Genomic DNA, 17,952 nt, shown 5'->3' on the forward strand with positions numbered 1-17,952 from the left:
GTGTGTGTGTGTGTGTGTGTGTGTGTGTGTGTGTGTGTGTGTGTGTACTGTCAAATCTGATCTGACTGGTACAGGAGATTTTCCCTCCTGCTCTAGCTATCTAGTGTATTCAAATCACACACCTCTGGGATTGCAGTGCAGCTTCTTGCCACTAGGCCACCAGAGCTCACCTCTTCATATATTCTTGATCTTACCTTACAATTCATCGGGTATTTGATCATCTGTGTTCAATGCATCAAACCTATTCTTAAGATGATTTTTAAATTCAGGTAAAATAGATCCAAGATCATATTTTGGTTCTTGAAGACTGGTTTTGATTTTCTTCAGCCTCAATTTGAACCTGCACATGAGTAATTGATGGTTTGTTCCACAGTCTGCCCCTGGCCTGATTTTTTACTGCTGATACTGAACTTCTCCAAGATGTCCTTCCACAGATGTGGTAAATCTGTCTTGGTTCATGTGTAAAGCTGCCACTTTTTTTTTAAATAAAAGTTATTGCGATGAATAAATCATTAAACATACAAAATTTGATTATTCTATTTCTGGTCTTGTTCCCTCTTCATTGTTTACAACTTTTGCATTCTAGTCCCCAGTTATCATTAACACACCTTGGTTTTGTGTTTGGTCAACTTTGGACTTTTAGTTAATTTTAGTTAAAATTTTCAATTTCCTTCTCTTTGGCTTTAACTGTTGGTGCATATATTTTAATAATGATCCTATTATCAGGTCTTCCTTGTGTTGTTGTTGTTGTGTGCCATCAAGTCGCCTGCCATGGATAATATCCTATCATTCACAATATACTTCAGGACAGAACTTGAAATTGTCTTTTTAACTCTGAATGCAACACCATTATTTTTCTGTCTTTCATTCCTGGCATAGTATACAATGTACTTTTCCAATATAAAGTGGCCAAAGCTAGTCCATCTCATATCACTAATGCCTAGAATAAGGTAATTAAAGAAGAAGTGTGAGCTGCACTGAAGGCACTGGTAAAAAAATAAGGTCCCAGAAATAAATGAGATACCACTGACATGTTTCAAATAAAAGATGCAGCCCTAGACATGCTCACCAGTCAATGCTAAGAAATTTGAAGAACAGCTACCTGGCCTACTGACTGAAGAGACCCATTTTTATTCCCATTCCAAAGAAAGGTGATCCATCAGAATGTGAAAATTGTTGTTGTTGTTAAGTGCCGTCGAGTCACAGGCGACTCATAGCAACCCTTTGAAGGAGAGTCCTCGATGCATGGGTGCCTTTCATCCTCTCTCCAGGTTCATAGGGTTTCCAGAGGCAAGCTATTATGCAAGTGGATGCCACTCCTCCTTCCAAGCTTGTTTTAATCGGGGAGCTCCACCCCAATCTCTGTCCGCATTGGGTAGCCAACAATTAACACGTTTGACACATCAGTGTCACAGTGTTCAGCCTCACAGCAACCAAAAGTGACCATGGTATGGCAACTTGTACACCAGGGCTATATGACCTAGAGGAATGTCTTTGGCTTAGTAGCCAAAGGTGATCCATCAGAACGTGAAAATTATTAAACAATATTATTAATATCACTTGCAAGCAAAACACTGCTAAAGATCATTCAAAAACACCTAGAACCGTACATAGAGAACTGCCACAAGTTCAAGCTAGATTTAGAAGAGGGTGTGGCACCAGGGATATCATTGGTGATGTCAGGTGGATCCTGGCTAAAGCAGAGAATACCACGAAGATGTCTATTTTTTTTATTGACTCTGGAAAGGTCTTTCATTGTGTGGGTCATAACAAACTATGGCTAATACTAAGAAGAATGCGAATTCCAAAAACCTTACTTGTGCTCATGCAAAACATACACCTAAACCAAGAGGCTGGTGTGTGAACAGAACAAAGGAAATTTAAATGATTTAAAATTAAGAATGCCCAGCGCTGGCTGAAAATCGCCTGTGACTTCATCCATAGCCACTGGTGAGAGTCAGCGCCCAGAGCCATCAGGGGCTTTAAGCTCGTTGCCCACTGCTGTGGTGTGGACAGCTGAAACCCAGGCCCCGACAGGCACTTGGAGGGGAAAAAAAACCGACACTCTACTTCATGCTCTGCTGGAGAAGGAGGGGCAGGCTCCTGTACCGGTCAGATCCAATTTGACGGTACACACACACACACACACACACACACTTTTTCTTCTTCTTTTTTTAAAAAAAGACTACTTCAGCCGTCGCGGCCCTCTGCCTGGGGTGAGCCATCATGGCCCTCTGCCCAGGGTGGGCTGCCCTTGGCCCTCTGCCTGGGGTGAGCCGTCGTGGCCTTCTGCCTGGGGTGGGCTGCACTTGGCCCCCGGCTCGGGGCAAACCGTCGCGGCCCTCAGGAGCAAGAAGGCAAGCAGCTGTAACCCAAGACCACCAGTAAGGTGACAAAGCATCTTCCCTTCCCCTCTTTATATCTACGCCCCTGTTCAGTATGAAGAAGCCAGAGAGTTGGCATCCAATTCCCAAATCAATAAGACAGTTGGTTTAATTACTATTGGAAAATGCTTGTCATTCCTCTGTAGCATCTGGTCCCCACTGGACCCTCATCATTTCCTTCACCTGCTCCCCCCACCGACCAAACTGTGCAGCTCTGCAACTGCATCCTGTCCCATCCTCACCCTTCTGCCCCCAACCCTCACCTCCTTGTACCCCCAATATGTTTTTCCCAATAAAAATATTATTTAAAAAATTAAGAATGCATATTCAGACTGTATATTAGAAAAATTATTCAAGAAGCTGAACTCTATGAGGAGGAATGTGGTATTAGGATTGGAGGAAGACTCATCAATGATCTTAGCTACACAGATGGAATAGCTTTGCTTGCTGAAAGTGAGGAGGGCTTGAAGCACTTACTGCATAACGTCGAGAATTCAAAAATCCTCACCACTGATTGAAACTGTCAACAACTTCATCTTACTTGGAGCCATAATCAATATATTTGGTATTAGTATTTTGAAGAGCACGGAACATATTGTACTGGGAAAGTCTGTAGTCAGGTACTTCTCCAAATTACTGAGGAGCAGTGATGTTAGTTTGAGTACTAATGTGCTCCTGATTCAGGCCATGGTCTTTAAAATGACTTTCTATGTATTAGAGAGCTAGACAATAAATAAGGATAAAAGAAGAAGAATTGATGACTTTGCGTTTTGGTTTTGAAGATGAGTACTGATTATCCCATAGACTGCCAAATAAACAAACAGATATGTCTTGTAGAAGGTATAGCCAGAGTGCTCTTGGAGGCAAGGATGGTGAAGTTTTGTCTCACATACTTTGGGCATCTTGCTAGGGGAGGCTATTCCTTGAAGAGGGACATAATTCTTGGAAGGGTGGAGGGACAGGGAAAGAGAAGAAGATTTTCAACAGATGATTGACACAGTGATTTCAGCAATGGGCTCAGGCATGTGAGAAATTGTGAGGATGGCATAGTATATGTCAGGATTCAAACTAATGTCCATAGGGTCACTATGAGTTGTACTTACTTGATGGCACCTAACAACAACTGCAAACACAAACCTTCAGGGATTTTCCCTGTGGCCAACAAATGCCATCAGTCATCCTTATTTTCTAACTTATAGATAAAACTAATTTGAAAGACAATGACTCTAATCAGTTACAGCCTCATTTTCCAACTGATATCATTGCTCCTCAGCAGCTTGGAGAGATCCTTGACAGCAATTTTCCAAAAGCAACATGTCTTTTGATTTCTTGACTTCTGGCCCAAAGGTGTTATTGTGGATTCAAGTAAGATGAAATCATTAACAACTTGAGTATTCTCTCCATCTGCCATGACATTGCCTATCAACACAGTGGTGAGGATTTTTATTTCCTTAATGTTGAGATGTAATCCATATAGAAAGTTGTAGTTCTTGATCTTCTGCAGTAACCATCTCAAGTCCTCCTGGTTTTTTTGCAGGTAAAGCTGTATCATCTGCATAATGCAGTTTGTTGATGAGTCTTTCTCTGAATCTGATGCCATATTCTTTTCATAAAGTACAGCATCTTGAAGATTTGCTCTGCATACAAATTGAATCTCTATAGAGAGAGGATATAGACGTGTTTCAACAAACAGATGCAGCCCTGAACTTGCTTGCCGCTTTGTGCCAAGAAATTTGGGAGGCCTGCCCAACTGACTGGAAGGGATACATATTTGTTCCCATACCTAAAAATGGCGATCCACCACGATGTGGAATGTGTAGTAGACACCTCACATTAAAAACTATTGCTGTGGGGAGCTCTGGTGGCTTAGTGGCAAGAAGCTGCACTGCAATCCCAGAGGTACACGGTTCGAATCCACCAGATGCTCTGCTGGAGAAGGAGGAGCAATATCTTCCTGTACCAGTCAGATCTGATTTGACGGTACACGCACACAAAATAATAATAATAAAAAATTTTAAAAAATCAAACAAAAAAAACTATTGCTGTTAAAACAAAACTCCACCACAACAAGATAAAAGCAAATAACCCAACTGAAAAATGGGTACAGGATATGAACAGACACTTTACCAAACAAGACATTCACATGGCAAACAAACATGAAGAAATGTTCAAAATCCCTAGCTCTAAGAGATAGGCAAATAAAAACAATTATGTGATATCATCTCACCCAAGTAAGAACAGCAAAAATTTAACAGAACAGCAAACATCAAATGCTGGCGAGGTTGTGGAGAAACTGGAACCCTTATTCAATAGGTGGGAGTGTAAAATGGTGCAACCACTATGGAAGGCTGTATGGTGTTTTTTCAAAATGTTGTAAATAGAAATATAATTTGATCCAGCAATTCTACTACTGGGAATTTACCCTAAAGAAACCAAAACTGCCACCCAAGCAGATATATGCACATCCATGTTTATTGCAGCTTTGTTCGCAATAGCAAAGAGCTGGAAACAACCCACGTGCCCATCAACAAATGAATGGATAGAGAAGCCCTGGTATATTCACACAATGGAATACTACGCAGCATTTGATAAACAAGGAACTCATGAAATATTATTAAAAATGGATGACACTGGAAAACATTATACTGAGTGAAATATCTCAATCACAAAAGGACAAATATTGCATAGGGCCACTGTTGTGAAACAGGAGTGACATCAGGGTTGAGGGAAGACAGAAAAGGAGGGGAGAAATGATGTACATGCCATTGAAACAGATGAGGAAGAGAACTGTTTAAAAGGGACATATGAATGGGTATTCTTGTCATTACAGAAGGCCAGAGTGAAAGCCGTATAGTGGAGTGGACTTGGGGGGGATACGAGAAGAGGAAGTGCTTCACACGGTTTCAGACAAGATTCCGCGTTTTACCATAGCACTCTGAACAAGACAAATCTCGTCAGATAAGATTCCGCGATATTTGGACTAGCTCGGCCACCGTAGTGCGTAGGCTGGATAAGAGGACCTACTTCCGGCGTCCTAATTCAAGGAAGATGGTTCGAGTCTATGGGAAACTGAATTGAGGGGCTCGAAGTAGACTTCTTTTCAGAGTTTAGGCTCCGAAACTACTTTCGAAGTTTAGTTCAGGGGTCAAAGCTTAGGAGCAGGACAGGCTCCAATTCCGCCTCTCGGGAGGCTTCAGGGCCTGGAAGCGGGGTCGCCATGACGACGTCGTCTGGGCTGGAACGCTGGGTTCAAGACGAGTTGCACTCTGTGCTGGGACTGAGCGAGAGGCACGTAGCCCAGTTCCTGATCGGCACCGCTCAGCGTTGCTCCTCGCCTGAGGAGTTTGTGCAGCGCCTGCGAGACACCGACACGCTAGATCTCAGTGGTCCAGCCCGGGACTTTGCCCTGAGATTGTGGGACAAGGTACTGGGAGGAGTGGATCGCGGCTGGGGCAGGTCAAGCAGTGACAGCTGAGGGTGGAGCAGGGGAGGAGCTTCCTGTTTCACTGGTGAAGCGGATCAAAGTCAGGGAATTTAGTTCACAAGTGTGTATCCTTTGTTCGTGGTCCCCAGGGCTAGGGCCGGAGGTCCAGCTACGAGGAGAGGGCTTTAAGTGCCCTCGTTACACGAGTCTGAGTGAAGTTGTGTAAAACAGAGAGTCTCATACTAGAATATGCATTTAATAAAAAACGCTCAATGATGGGGAGTGGGGCGTTTGCTGCAAGTCCCTTGACCACGCTTTGAGTGGGAGAACGTAGAAGTGACGTGTAGAAAGTTCTTTGGAAGAAGAGGCTCGTAGACCACCTAGAATTTGTCAGGGGGAAGGGGAGGATCCATGGTGTAAATAGTAGTTACTGTAGCAGAGGACTGTGTCCTTCATTTTATATTCCTACCAGCTAAGTCCATGGTATTCTCAGTACTCTTCTCCAGCACCACAGCTCAAAGGCATCAGTTCTCCTATCCTCCTTGGTCATTGTCCAACTCCCTGATGCATAACAAGTGATTGCGAAGACCATGGACTGCTAGGAAAACAAACAGATTTGTCCTGAAAAGGGTTAAACCGGGTGGCTCCTTGGAGGCAAGGGTTCTGAGGCTCCGTCTAACATACTTTGGACGTGTTGTGAGGAGAGACCGGTCCTTGGAGAGGGACATCATGCTTGGGAGGGTGGAGGGACAGCGCAGGAGAGGAAGGCCCTCTATGAGGTGGATTGATTCAATGACTGGGATAACTGGGATGGGAGTGTCAGAGACAGTGTGATTGGCACAGGACAGAGCGGAGTTTAGGGCTGTTGTACATAGGGTCGCTAAGAGTTGCAAGCGACTCCACGGCACATAACAACAACAACAACCAGCTAAGACCTGCTCTGTAGAAAGCGAAAGTGGTTAGCATGTTCACAGAGATTAGATTGTACTTTATATGAGGGTAGGAACTCTCCGTATCTGTTAACCAGTGTATCCATCGAGTTTGATAAAGTGCGGGGCATGTGGGATGTCTCTGCGAAACAATCCTTAGAGCTTATCAGAATTTTTTTTAGAAACAACTCATTGACTGGGGAGGCCCAGCCAGGAGAAAGTAGATGGACAGCTGAAGTAGAAGGAAGTAGAGATGTGTCTGTCACAAGGAGAAGCAGCTCCATGAAAGCAGGCATTTTTGACTTTTATTTCTCTGCACCTCGTACCTTGAACAGTACTTGACACATAACAGACTTCAATAAATATTTAATAAATGAATAACTTGAGATGATGATCAGATTTGAAGGGCTTCATTTGGGCTGAGGAATATGGTGTGAAGTAATGGAAAAGAGAGATTGTGAAGGTTGGTTTAAGATCAAGTAATTCCTCAAAGGGAAGCGAAACTGGTACAGATCATAGGTCTAAGTAGGTGAGCAGAGAGATCAGAAGTAGCTCATGCCCACTTTTCTTCCCTTCTACTGACAGGTTCCTCGGAAAGCAGTGGTAGAAAAGCCAGCCCGGGTAGCTGAACGAGAGGCCCGAGCCCTGCTAGAGAAGAACCGATGTTACAGGTTGCTGGAAGACAGTGAGGAAAGCAGCGAGGAGACTGTGAGTAGGCCTGGGAGCAGCCTCCAGAAGAAGCGTAAGAAACGAAAACACCTCAGGAAGAAACGCCAGGAAGAGGAAGAGGAGGAAGAAGAAGAGACTTATCAGAAAGAAAAGAAGAAAGGGTAAGTTAAAAGTAGAGACTGGTGAAGGTGGATGATGTGAATTCAGGCCTTCTAAATGACCTTATATTACTCTCCTGGGCCTGACTGCAGGGAGAGTAAACAGCAAACAGAGAAGCCAGAGTCAGAGGATGAGTGGGAGCGGACAGAACGTGAGCGCCTTCAGGATCTGGAAGAACGCGATGCCTTTGCAGAACGAGTTCGGCAGCGTGACAAGGATCGTACTCGCAATGTCCTGGAAAGGTCAGATAAGAAGGTAGGAGCCAGAACATTATGTAAATCCACAGGAAGACCCATGGGTTAAATTCTGAGGTTGAGTGTCATTCCATAGAGGTTGAGAAGACTGGGGTTTGTCTCTACAAGATGCTAATCTTTGGGTCCTCTGGCAAAGGAACCTCCCTCCCATACCTGGCAACTACAGTGATTCTTCACTGAGGACAGATAGAGGTAGGATGGCTGTGGGTATGCAGGCTTCTCAAATTCAAAGCCTTCTACTCCTGATTTCTTCTAGGCTTATGAAGAGGCTCAAAAGCGTCTTAAGATGGCTGAGGAAGACCGGAAAGCCATGGTGAGTCCCAAGGCCCAGGAAGCCAACATTGGAAAACCAAAGGAGATATTTTGTGTTGAGAAAATTGAGGGAGGAGAAAGAATACAAAGGAAGTGCAGTGGAATTTGCTAGATCAAGTTTCTAGGGGGTGGAGTTTGACGAGAGCCAGTTGAACATGGAAGGACTTGATGAAGGCCATAGGATGGAATTAAGTTGCAGAGGAGAGGAATTGTGGATGGGAGCTGCCCATCAACCTTTCTTGACTCTTTAGGATCAAATCTCTCTGTGTATTAGGGAGCTCAAATAGTCTAGGGTTAGGGGTTATTCTGTTAACTCATAGACAGGTGGTTCCAGCTTACCAACTGCTCCTCTGGAGAAAGATGGACCATCTCCTCCCATGTGATTTATAGCTTCTGAAAACCCGCTGGATGGTTAGCTATGATTTGGTTCCAACTCAGCAGCAATGAGAAAGAGAGATTACGGAGATAATGAGCCTTTCCTGTCCTGAAACTTAATGATAAATAATCAAAAGACAGTTGCCGTAATGTCAAGAGGTGGCAGGAGGGTAAGGGCAGAGCCACTGTCTCGACACTTGAGGGATGTGCTAACCACCCCATCTTAGAAAACCTTTCCAGCAATTAATTCCTGTACTACCATCCTCCCAAAGTAGCGTTGTGATCTCTCTGTGACTTCCTGAGTTGGTCTTTTCACTAGATGGCAACAGAGCTCCTCATAATTTATGAACCAGATTTTTCTGGTAGGAATCTAGGTGTAGTACACAATTTCCCAAAATCTGATTTCCTAAGTAAGATCACATTTGGATTTAGTAGAATTTTGAGAATCATTGAACCTTAAAAACTGCTTCTAAACCCATCAACAAATGAATGGATAGAAAAACAATGGTATATTCACACAGTGAAATATTATGTATCATGCAACAATGAAAAACAGTGAACTTGTAAAACATGACACAACATGGGGAAGCCTGCAGGACGTTAAGCTGAGTCACAATATTTTAGTCACAAAAGGACAAACACAGCATAACACTGCTTTTATAAGCAGGACCAGAATGGGGGGAATGGAGAGAGAATGGGAAAAGAGTGGATAGTTCTAATGAACACTGTTAGGACAGATGAGGGGAAGAACTGTCTGAAAGGAATATATATATGATTAGCAATTATATATATGAACAGCCATCTGGGATAAGGGTGCATTGTGAGGTGGAGTGGGGTAGGAGGAAGAAAATATTCAACAATGGAAAAAAAAGTTATTTTAAAAAAGGGTCTAGAGACCCTTAGAGTCTCTCCTCACCAATCCATCTGTTTCAACTGACAAAATGACTGTAGTCAAAGACTTGTGACATCTCTCAATGTTACAATGTTTTCATTCACAATAATTTTTTGTTTCTTTTGCAATTGTGAAAAATTTCATAGCAGAGAGACTAGTTTAATGAGCATTCATCTAGACTAATCAACTAATAGAGACTAAAATAACTAATAATGTGGAGTATTGCTGTGTTTGTGTAAATGTGGGTTTGTGTGGTTTTTAATCATTTAAAGGCATTATAAGGAGCTCTGATGGTGTAGTCTGTACTGTGTTATGCTGCCAACTGAAGGTCTAGCATCTCCAGTGCCTTAAATCTACCAGAGACTCTGAAAGAGAAAGATGAGCGAACTCCTTCTGTTAAGATTTACATACTCCGGAGAGCTCTGGTGGCCTAGTGGCAAGAAGCTGCACTGCAATGCCAGAGGCACATGGTTCAAATACACCAGATGCTCTGCCAAGGAAGGAGGGGCAATCTTCTCCTATACCAGTCAGATCTGATTTGATGGTACACACACACACACACACACACACACTTAAATTAAAAAAAAATATTTACATACTCTGAAAACTGAGGGAAGGTTGCTGAGTAGAAATCGACTCAGTGGCAGTGAATTAAGAGTCACGGATATTATGGCATTTTATCTCTTAAATATGTTAGCATGTATTTCCTAGGAGAAGACATTCTTCTCCAAATCCATGCTATCAGTTGTCGCACCTGTCAACTCAGAATCTATCCACAAGAAAATTTTGCCAATTATTCCAAAATGTCTATTTAGCTACTTTTTCCAAATTAAAATCCAGTCACGGTTCACTCATTGCATTTGGTTCCTAGTCCTCTTAAATTTATTTTGTTCTTGTTTCTCTTTGTCATTTGTACCAGTGCCCTACATTCTAGCCTTGTCTGATCTTTATCTTATGGTATTACGTTCTTCTATGACTTGTGTTTCCTTTAAGCCTTTATGCTGGAAATTGAGACTAGTTTGCCTTTACTCAGAGTAAACGGCACTAGAAACACCGCTTGAGTGCTCATGTGTACTTTTCATTCTGTCCCATCAGGGATATGTCCTATCTAGTGTATACATGTTAATACACAAGTCCCTGCTGCCAGCAGCCTTTCATCTAGTGGTTTGAAAAACCATTGCTGGTTCTTTTCGTGTCAGTGACTTTTTTTTTTTTTAGGAATCCGGAATGATATTAGCTAGAATTTTTTTTTAATAATACGGTGATTAAGGTATAAACTTACATTTAAGTTCCATATAGTCATTTCCATACAATTTATCTAACGATACCAGTGACACAGTGTGTCATCATTCTCATTCCTTTCATTCTGGTTTTGCCAGTTCCAGTTCTCCCGTTTCTCTGCTCCCTCACCTTCTCATCTTTATTTTGTGACCATTTGGTCTCCTTTAGATTTTCTTTCTTTTTTAAAAAACTCATTGCTCAGGAGCAGTATCCTTTTTAAAAAAAGAAAATTATTATTTTTGTGTGTGTGTACTGTCAAATCCGATCTGACTGGTACAGGAGGAGATTTCTCTCATGCAGCAGACCATCTGGTGAATTTGAACCTTGCTTCTCTGGGATTGCAGTGCAGCTTCTTGCCACTAGGCCACCAGAGCTCCCGTAGGAGCAGTATTATTTATGAGCTAATACTTAGCTAAAAGATCTAGTGTGGAAAAACAATGTATTTGAACCTTGTAAATAAGCCAGTATAAAATAAAAAAAAAAAGTGGTGTTGTTTTTAACACAAGTTTATTTTCTTTTTAGATGTTTTTTTTTGTTTGGTTATAAGTGTGCCCAGGCATCAGTTCTATACAAAGTTCTATGATTTCTTCAAAGACTCTTTTGCTTCCAAAATACTGCTAGTATTTTTTTCCAAGAATACCCCTTTTCATTTGTTTAATTTTAATGTTTCTATAACATTTCTCCAGTTGTCTAATACTTTCATATCAATCTCTTTTAAAAGATGATTTTAGGGGATTGTTTTGGTTCAAGATTTAAAGAGTACCTCAGAGCAGCAAGTCTTGGGAACTCCTCTAGTCTCCACTGGTCTAATAAATCTGGACTGTTTTAAGAGTTTGAAGTCTGCCCTACATTTCTCACCCATTCTATCAGGATTTATCTCTCGTGGCTCTAATCAGAAGGGTCCATAGTTGTAGTTGGGTACCATCTGGTTCTTCTTGTCTCAGAGTAGATAAGGCTGTGGTTTGTATAGACTACTAGTTCTATAGACTGTTTTCTGAATCCTTGATGTTCTTCTTTCTCTTTTGTTCCAATAGAGTCAAGGCTAGTAGTTGTATTTTAAATAACCATTCAGTTTGGCTAGCATTTTTTTATTCAGAGGAGCTTTTCTTCAACAACTATGGAAAATATCAATTACTTTTTAAAATAAAGGGTAAATGATTGGTTAGGGTTATTTTCAAGGACAAATGTTTAATTAGCATCTTTTGGGTAAGGAATTTGGTAAAAACAGGTATTTCATGATGACAAATGAGCTTCTCCCCCCTTCATTCTCATTATGTGTCTATGAAGATTTGTGGATTTTTAATTTCTGGATATTTTAGTCTCTTACCATTATTCTTTTTGGTACTCAGAGTACTTTGATGTTTTTGTATTTTTTTAAAAGACATCCATCTGTCTTTTTTTATTTTTTATTATTTTTGTGTGTGTACTGTCAAAGCAGATCTGACTGGTACAGGAGGAGATTGTCCCTCCTTCTCCAGTAGGGCATCTCGTGGATTCAAACCATATACCTCTGGGATTGCAGTGCAGCTTCTTGCCACTAGGCCACCAGAGCTCTCCCCATCTGTCTTTTCTATCTTGCTGGCCTGCTGCTTTACCAAACATGATGTCCCTTTCCAGGATTTTGCCCCTCCTTCTAACATGTCCAAGAATGTGCCTCTAGGGAGCATTCTGGCTGCACTTCTTTCAAGATCTATTGCTTAGTTGTTTTGGTAATTCATTGTATGTTGAGTATTTTTTGCCAGCATCACGGTTTAAGGGTATTCTTCTCCATTCTTTCTTATTCATTGTTTAACTTTCACATGCATATGTTGCTACTGTTGTTAAGGGGTTTTGTTTCTATTCCAACTCATAGCAACTCTCTGTACAGCAGATTTAAACCTTGTCCAATCCTGTGCTATCCTCAGTGTCTAACCTGCTCAACTCATTGTTGCACTCAGTGTGTCAGTTCCTCTCCTTTTGAGGGTCTTCCTCTCTTTCCCTGATGCTCTACCTTTCAAATAAGATGTCCTTCTCCAGAGACTGCTACCTTCTCGCAGCATGCTTAAAGTATATGAGAGAAAGTCTTAAAATCGTTGCCGCTAAGGAGCACACTGGCTTTACTTTTTCCCAGCATGGATTTACTTGTTCATTTGGCAGTTCATGGTATTCAGTACTCTTCTCTAGCCCATAATTCAAGGTATCTTCAGTTTTCCTTATTCATTGTCCAGCTTGCAGATGCAATTGCAGATGTAATTGCAAATACAATGTTAGAGCAGGTGTACCTTAGTTGTTAAACCATCCTTGGTCTTCAGCACTTTAGGTTGTTGTTGTGTGCTGTTAACTCAGAACTGACTCCTAGCTGACCCTCTGATAGGTTTTTCAGGGGCAGTAAATCACAGGGAAGATTGCCCATTTATTTTGAGCAGCTGGTGGATTCAAACCTCATTGTTTTGAGATTGCAGATGTCCCTAATTGTTATAATTTGCCTTACTGAAGCGATGCTCTAATTCCACTTTTTTATATAATTTATGTTTAACCCTTCCCAGACTATATCCATTGAGTTTAAGATGAAAGACCTATAACTGGGACAGAAATTGCCTGCAGTTGATACCACTGGTGCTTTCTTTGTCTTTTTTTCACTTTGAGAGTTGTGCTTTTAAATATTGGTATCAGTCTTTGTTGTTCTTATTTTAAGTAACTTGAATAAAGAATTGTTATATGCCATCAAATTGACTTTGATTCATAGTGATCCTGTGTACAATTGAACCTTGCCCTTTTCTGTGTTTTAGTGTCAACCAGTTCTTTTTGGTACAATGACTATGTGTATTCCATCTGTCTTCTTTAGATGCTTCCTGCATCATTCATGATTTGACCCATAAATCCTTCAGTATTGCAGCTGGAGGCTTGAATTTGTTCCTCAGTTCTCTTAGCTTAAGAAATGCCAAGCGTATTTAATTGAGCACTTACTATTTAAAACAATAAAATAACATGACCTCTTATGGAAACAAAAAAAAAAAAAAAGAAATGCCAAGCATGTTTTTCTGGTTATAATACCTTGCTATGTTTTCCCAAGCTACTCTTTGAAATCTTTTTTAAATCTCTTTGACGAGCATTTCTTCCCTTTGTATTGGTTTCTTTACATTCTTAGTGCAATTTTCAGAGTCTCTTCTGACATCTGTTTTGGTCTTTTCTTTCTTACCTGTCTTCATAATGACCTTTTGCTTTCTTCATGGATAGTATCTTTGATGCCATCCCATAGCTCATGTGGTCTTTAGTCATATGTGTTCAGTGTATCAAATCTGTTCTTGAGATGGTTTTTAAATTCAGGTGGGATAATCTCAAGATGATATTTTAGTTATCATGGACTTGTTTTAATTATCTTCATCTTTAACTTGAACCTACACATGGGTAATTGAAGATGTGTTCCACAGTCAGCTCCTGGCCTTGTTTTGACTGCTGTTACTGAACTTCTCAGTCAGATCTTTCCACAGATTTCATCAGTCTCATTAAAGTTATTTGCAATGAGTAAACGATACAGAATTCCATAATTTGATCTCTAGCCTCATTTCTGTCACCAAGTCCATATTTTTCAATAATATAGAATAAAATAGTAAAAGAAAAACTAAAATAATATTGTGTGCTGAAAAAGGTGGTGACAGTGACCAGAAAGACCTTTGAGTTGGATTCCACAGCTTACGGCATTCCAAAGAAACCCATCTTTGGGTATACCCTAAGTCATTTTGTGCATTGTAGAAGAAGGGAAAGGCACATCTTTAGACCCTCAAGAAATTTGTCAGTCTTAGGGATAAGTAAGGAAAGGGATTACTGCTCCAGCAGATGAGAATTTGACTCTCTTTTTCTGACCCAGGTTCCTGAGCTGCGGAAGAAATCCCGACGAGAGTATCTGGCCAAACGAGAACGAGAGAAACTTGAGGACCTGGAGGCAGAGCTGGCCGATGAGGAATATCTTTTTGGAGATGTGGAGTTGAGCCGGCATGAGCGGCGAGAACTCAAGTACAAGCGGCGAGTGCGAGACCTGGCTCGAGAGTACCGGGCAGCTGGGGAGCAGGAGAAGCTAGAGGCCACAAACCGCTACCACATGCCTGAGGAAACCCGAGGACAGGTGAGTGAAGGTGGTAAGCTTCCGCCTTGGCCCCCAAGGTGAGGGAAGGGAAGGCGTCAGGGCTGAGCAGTGTGTCATCAGTCCTTTCCCTGTCTCACTGTTCCCAGTGAACAAGAGTAGTGACTGGGAAGTTGTGGACTGGGCAGAGAGGGCATTATCAGCCTTTGAACGTCACATGCCACCTTTCTTCATAGCCAGCGAAAGCTGTGGATCTGGTTGAGGAGGAATCCAGCGCCCCTGGGGAGGAGCAGCGGCGCTGGGAGGAAGCTCGGCTAGGAGCTGCGTCTCTGAAGTTTGGGGCTCGAGATGCTGCTGCTCAGGAGCCCAAGTATCAGCTGGTGCTGGAGGAGGAGGAAACCATCGAGTTTGTCCGGGCCACTCAGCTCCAGGGCGATGAGGTAAGAGAAGTGGAGCTCTAGGCATGTTCTGAGGATGGTCTGAAGCTAACCCTACCACAGTCACCCTCTTTTTCATTCCTCAGGAGCCATTAGCTCCACCTTCTCAAACTCAAGCCCAGCAGAAGGAGTCAATCCAGGCTGTCCGTCAAAGTCTCCCTGTGTTTCCGTTCCGAGAGGAGCTTCTGGCTGCAATTGCTAATCATCAGGTCCTCATCATTGAAGGCGAGACAGGCTCAGGGAAGACCACCCAAATTCCACAGTACCTCTTTGAGGAGGTATGCTAATCCATCCCACCTGGCCTGCTGGGTCATGTGTTGACAAGCACAATCCCATCAGACTTCTTCATGTATAATAGTTGACTAACCATTTCATTGTCTTTTCCACTAAATTGTGAGGCTTTTAAGAATAAGGACCATGCTTTCTATATTTCTTTTTTGCTTTCTATATTTCTAAGTCTCAACTCCTACAGTGTCCATGCTGGGTGGGCATTCAGTACATAGGTACATGGTAGCTGAAAGTTGTGTATATCTCTGTCTGTTTCTGTATGTGTCAGACAGACAGACACAAACAGAATGTTTACCTCTTCTATACTCTACCCTAGAAACAACTAACCCTGCATTCCTCTGCAGGAACTAAAGAATGAGAATGTAAAGGATTTCTTTCCTACTTTTATTCACCATCATGTCTGGTTTTCCTCAGCTGATTTATCTTCTTCCAGCCGCAACCTAGCTGAATCTTAAACTTGATCACCCAAAGGGCTGAAACTTTGGGGCTGGGCAGGTCCTGAGTCTATTGTAGTTTTGCCTGTCATTCTTCTTGTCTGGTCTTTGGTTTCTGTTTATTCTTTCCTTTTTTCTTTCTCTGATCTGCTTTTATAAATAACATCTTTCTATGAATTACTTTGGTCCTAAAGTTGGTATTTCTTTTAGCAAAGAGACAACCTTTTCTTCTTTTCTTGTCATTCAGGGTTACACAAACAAGGGCATGAAGATTGCCTGCACCCAGCCCCGGAGGGTGGCAGCCATGAGTGTGGCAGCCCGTGTGGCCCGGGAGATGGGCGTGAAGCTTGGGAATGAGGTAAGACCCTTGGGAGACTGAATGGAGGGGGAGCCCACACTGCCCTTAAGGTGCCTCATCCTCTGGTCCCCTGTTCCCTGCTGGGACCACCAGTTCATGTTCAGTTACTAATGGTTCCTTGATCAGGTTGGCTACAGCATCCGTTTTGAGGACTGTACATCAGAGCGAACTGTTCTCCGCTACATGACAGACGGAATGCTGCTCCGGGAGTTCCTCTCTGAGCCAGACCTCGCAAGTTACAGGTATGCACAAGACCTTCCATTCATCTTCTCCCCTGGCCTACTGGTCAGTCCCCCACTGCCTTCTTGGGTCTCCTCTACTCCTTGGCCTTTCTCCCATTTCTTCTCATTGTCCTCTGATTGACTCATCAATTCTAGAGTTTTTATGGTTCAAATAGTCCTAGAACTAGATCTCTAGGTACTAAAGAGAAAGAACAGGTGGAAGAGATGCAGCAAGCGTCTCTCCTGCTTTCTCTGGCAAGAATAGCTACTGGCTCTGACAGGTCCTGGAGGGTGTCTGGTCTGCCTTGGCTCCCACCCTCCAGAGCATGGCTGCTTTTGTCTGCCAAGACTGGACTACAGAGTGCAGGTTCTAGCATTCTCTAATTGTGTGTCAGTACTATAGAATTGTGATAAGGAATAGTTGGCTTCTTCCTGGAGCCCTCTTACTCACCTTTGGGAGACGACTGGGAGCAAAGAGCCAGCTGGATTCTACCCTCCTTGTCTCATCCAGGGGCCTTAGATATCCAGGCATGCACTACCCCATGCTCTTCTCACTGCTCCCTCCATTCCTTCCCCAGTGTGGTGATGGTGGATGAGGCTCATGAACGGACCTTGCACACAGACATTCTCTTTGGATTGATCAAAGATGTGGCTCGCTTTCGGCCGGAGCTTAAAGTGTTGGTGGCTTCAGCTACACTGGACACAGCCCGCTTTTCTACCTTCTTTGATGATGCTCCTGTCTTCCGAATTCCCGGACGCAGGTTTCCAGTCGACATCTTCTATACCAAGGTACCCTCTCAGGCAGAATGACTTTCAGTCAGAGGCAGTGAAAGGAGAAATCGAGAGTTCAGAGGGTACCTGGGGTAGAATGTACATTGTGCTGGGAGGAGAGAAAAAGTTTGCCTAGGAGGGTTGACCTCCTGTTATTTCATCTGTCTGTTTTCCCCTCAGGCTCCAGAGGCTGACTACCTGGAAGCTTGTGTGGTATCTGTGCTGCAGATCCACGTTACCCAGCCACCCGGGGATATCCTCGTGTTCCTGACTGGACAGGTGCATGATGTGGGAGGTGATCCCAGGGGAAGAGAGGGCCAGCATGTCAGCCCTCTGTGACTGGGACCCTGTGCTCTATCCCGATCTAGGAGGAGATTGAAGCTGCCTGTGAGATGCTCCAGGATCGCTGCCGCCGACTGGGCTCCAAAATCCGGGAGCTTCTAGTGCTGCCCATTTATGCCAACCTGCCCTCTGACATGCAGGCTCGGATCTTCCAGCCCACACCCCCAGGAGCACGAAAGGTTAGTTGGAGAAACCTACTCCTCACCCCTAATTCACACTGTTAGTAGGAAAAAACCTAGTAGGCAGTGTCCCACTGTGGCAGTTACACGTTGGGTAAGTAAATTCCTGGTCTCAGGAGCTGAGGTTGTTGTTGTTATATGCCATCGAGTCATTTCCGACTCATAGCGACCCTATGCACAACA

General features: G+C 42.9%; 1 protein-coding gene across 1 annotated transcript in view; it reads left to right on the forward strand.

Annotated features, from left to right (window-relative positions):
- The first annotated feature begins 5,577 nt into the window (after window positions 1-5,577).
- DHX16 (DEAH (Asp-Glu-Ala-His) box polypeptide 16) overlaps window positions 5,578-17,952 on the forward strand; it is a 21,296-nt gene continuing 8,921 nt past the window's right edge. The window contains exons 1-12 of the mRNA XM_006896220.1: window positions 5,578-5,808; window positions 7,323-7,567; window positions 7,658-7,820; window positions 8,076-8,132; window positions 14,527-14,781; window positions 14,976-15,179; window positions 15,263-15,454; window positions 16,146-16,256; window positions 16,383-16,498; window positions 17,056-17,266; window positions 17,429-17,527; window positions 17,617-17,769. Coding sequence (XP_006896282.1) covers window positions 5,602-5,808; window positions 7,323-7,567; window positions 7,658-7,820; window positions 8,076-8,132; window positions 14,527-14,781; window positions 14,976-15,179; window positions 15,263-15,454; window positions 16,146-16,256; window positions 16,383-16,498; window positions 17,056-17,266; window positions 17,429-17,527; window positions 17,617-17,769 — 2,013 coding nt within the window. The 5' untranslated portion in view covers window positions 5,578-5,601. The remainder of the gene's footprint in view (window positions 5,809-7,322; window positions 7,568-7,657; window positions 7,821-8,075; window positions 8,133-14,526; window positions 14,782-14,975; window positions 15,180-15,262; window positions 15,455-16,145; window positions 16,257-16,382; window positions 16,499-17,055; window positions 17,267-17,428; window positions 17,528-17,616; window positions 17,770-17,952) is intronic.

The sequence above is a fragment of the Elephantulus edwardii genome, unplaced genomic scaffold (genome assembly GCF_000299155.1).
Source record: "Elephantulus edwardii isolate Elephantulus edwardi_28Jun2011 unplaced genomic scaffold, EleEdw1.0 scaffold00184, whole genome shotgun sequence".
Taxonomy (NCBI): domain Eukaryota; kingdom Metazoa; phylum Chordata; class Mammalia; order Macroscelidea; family Macroscelididae; genus Elephantulus; species Elephantulus edwardii.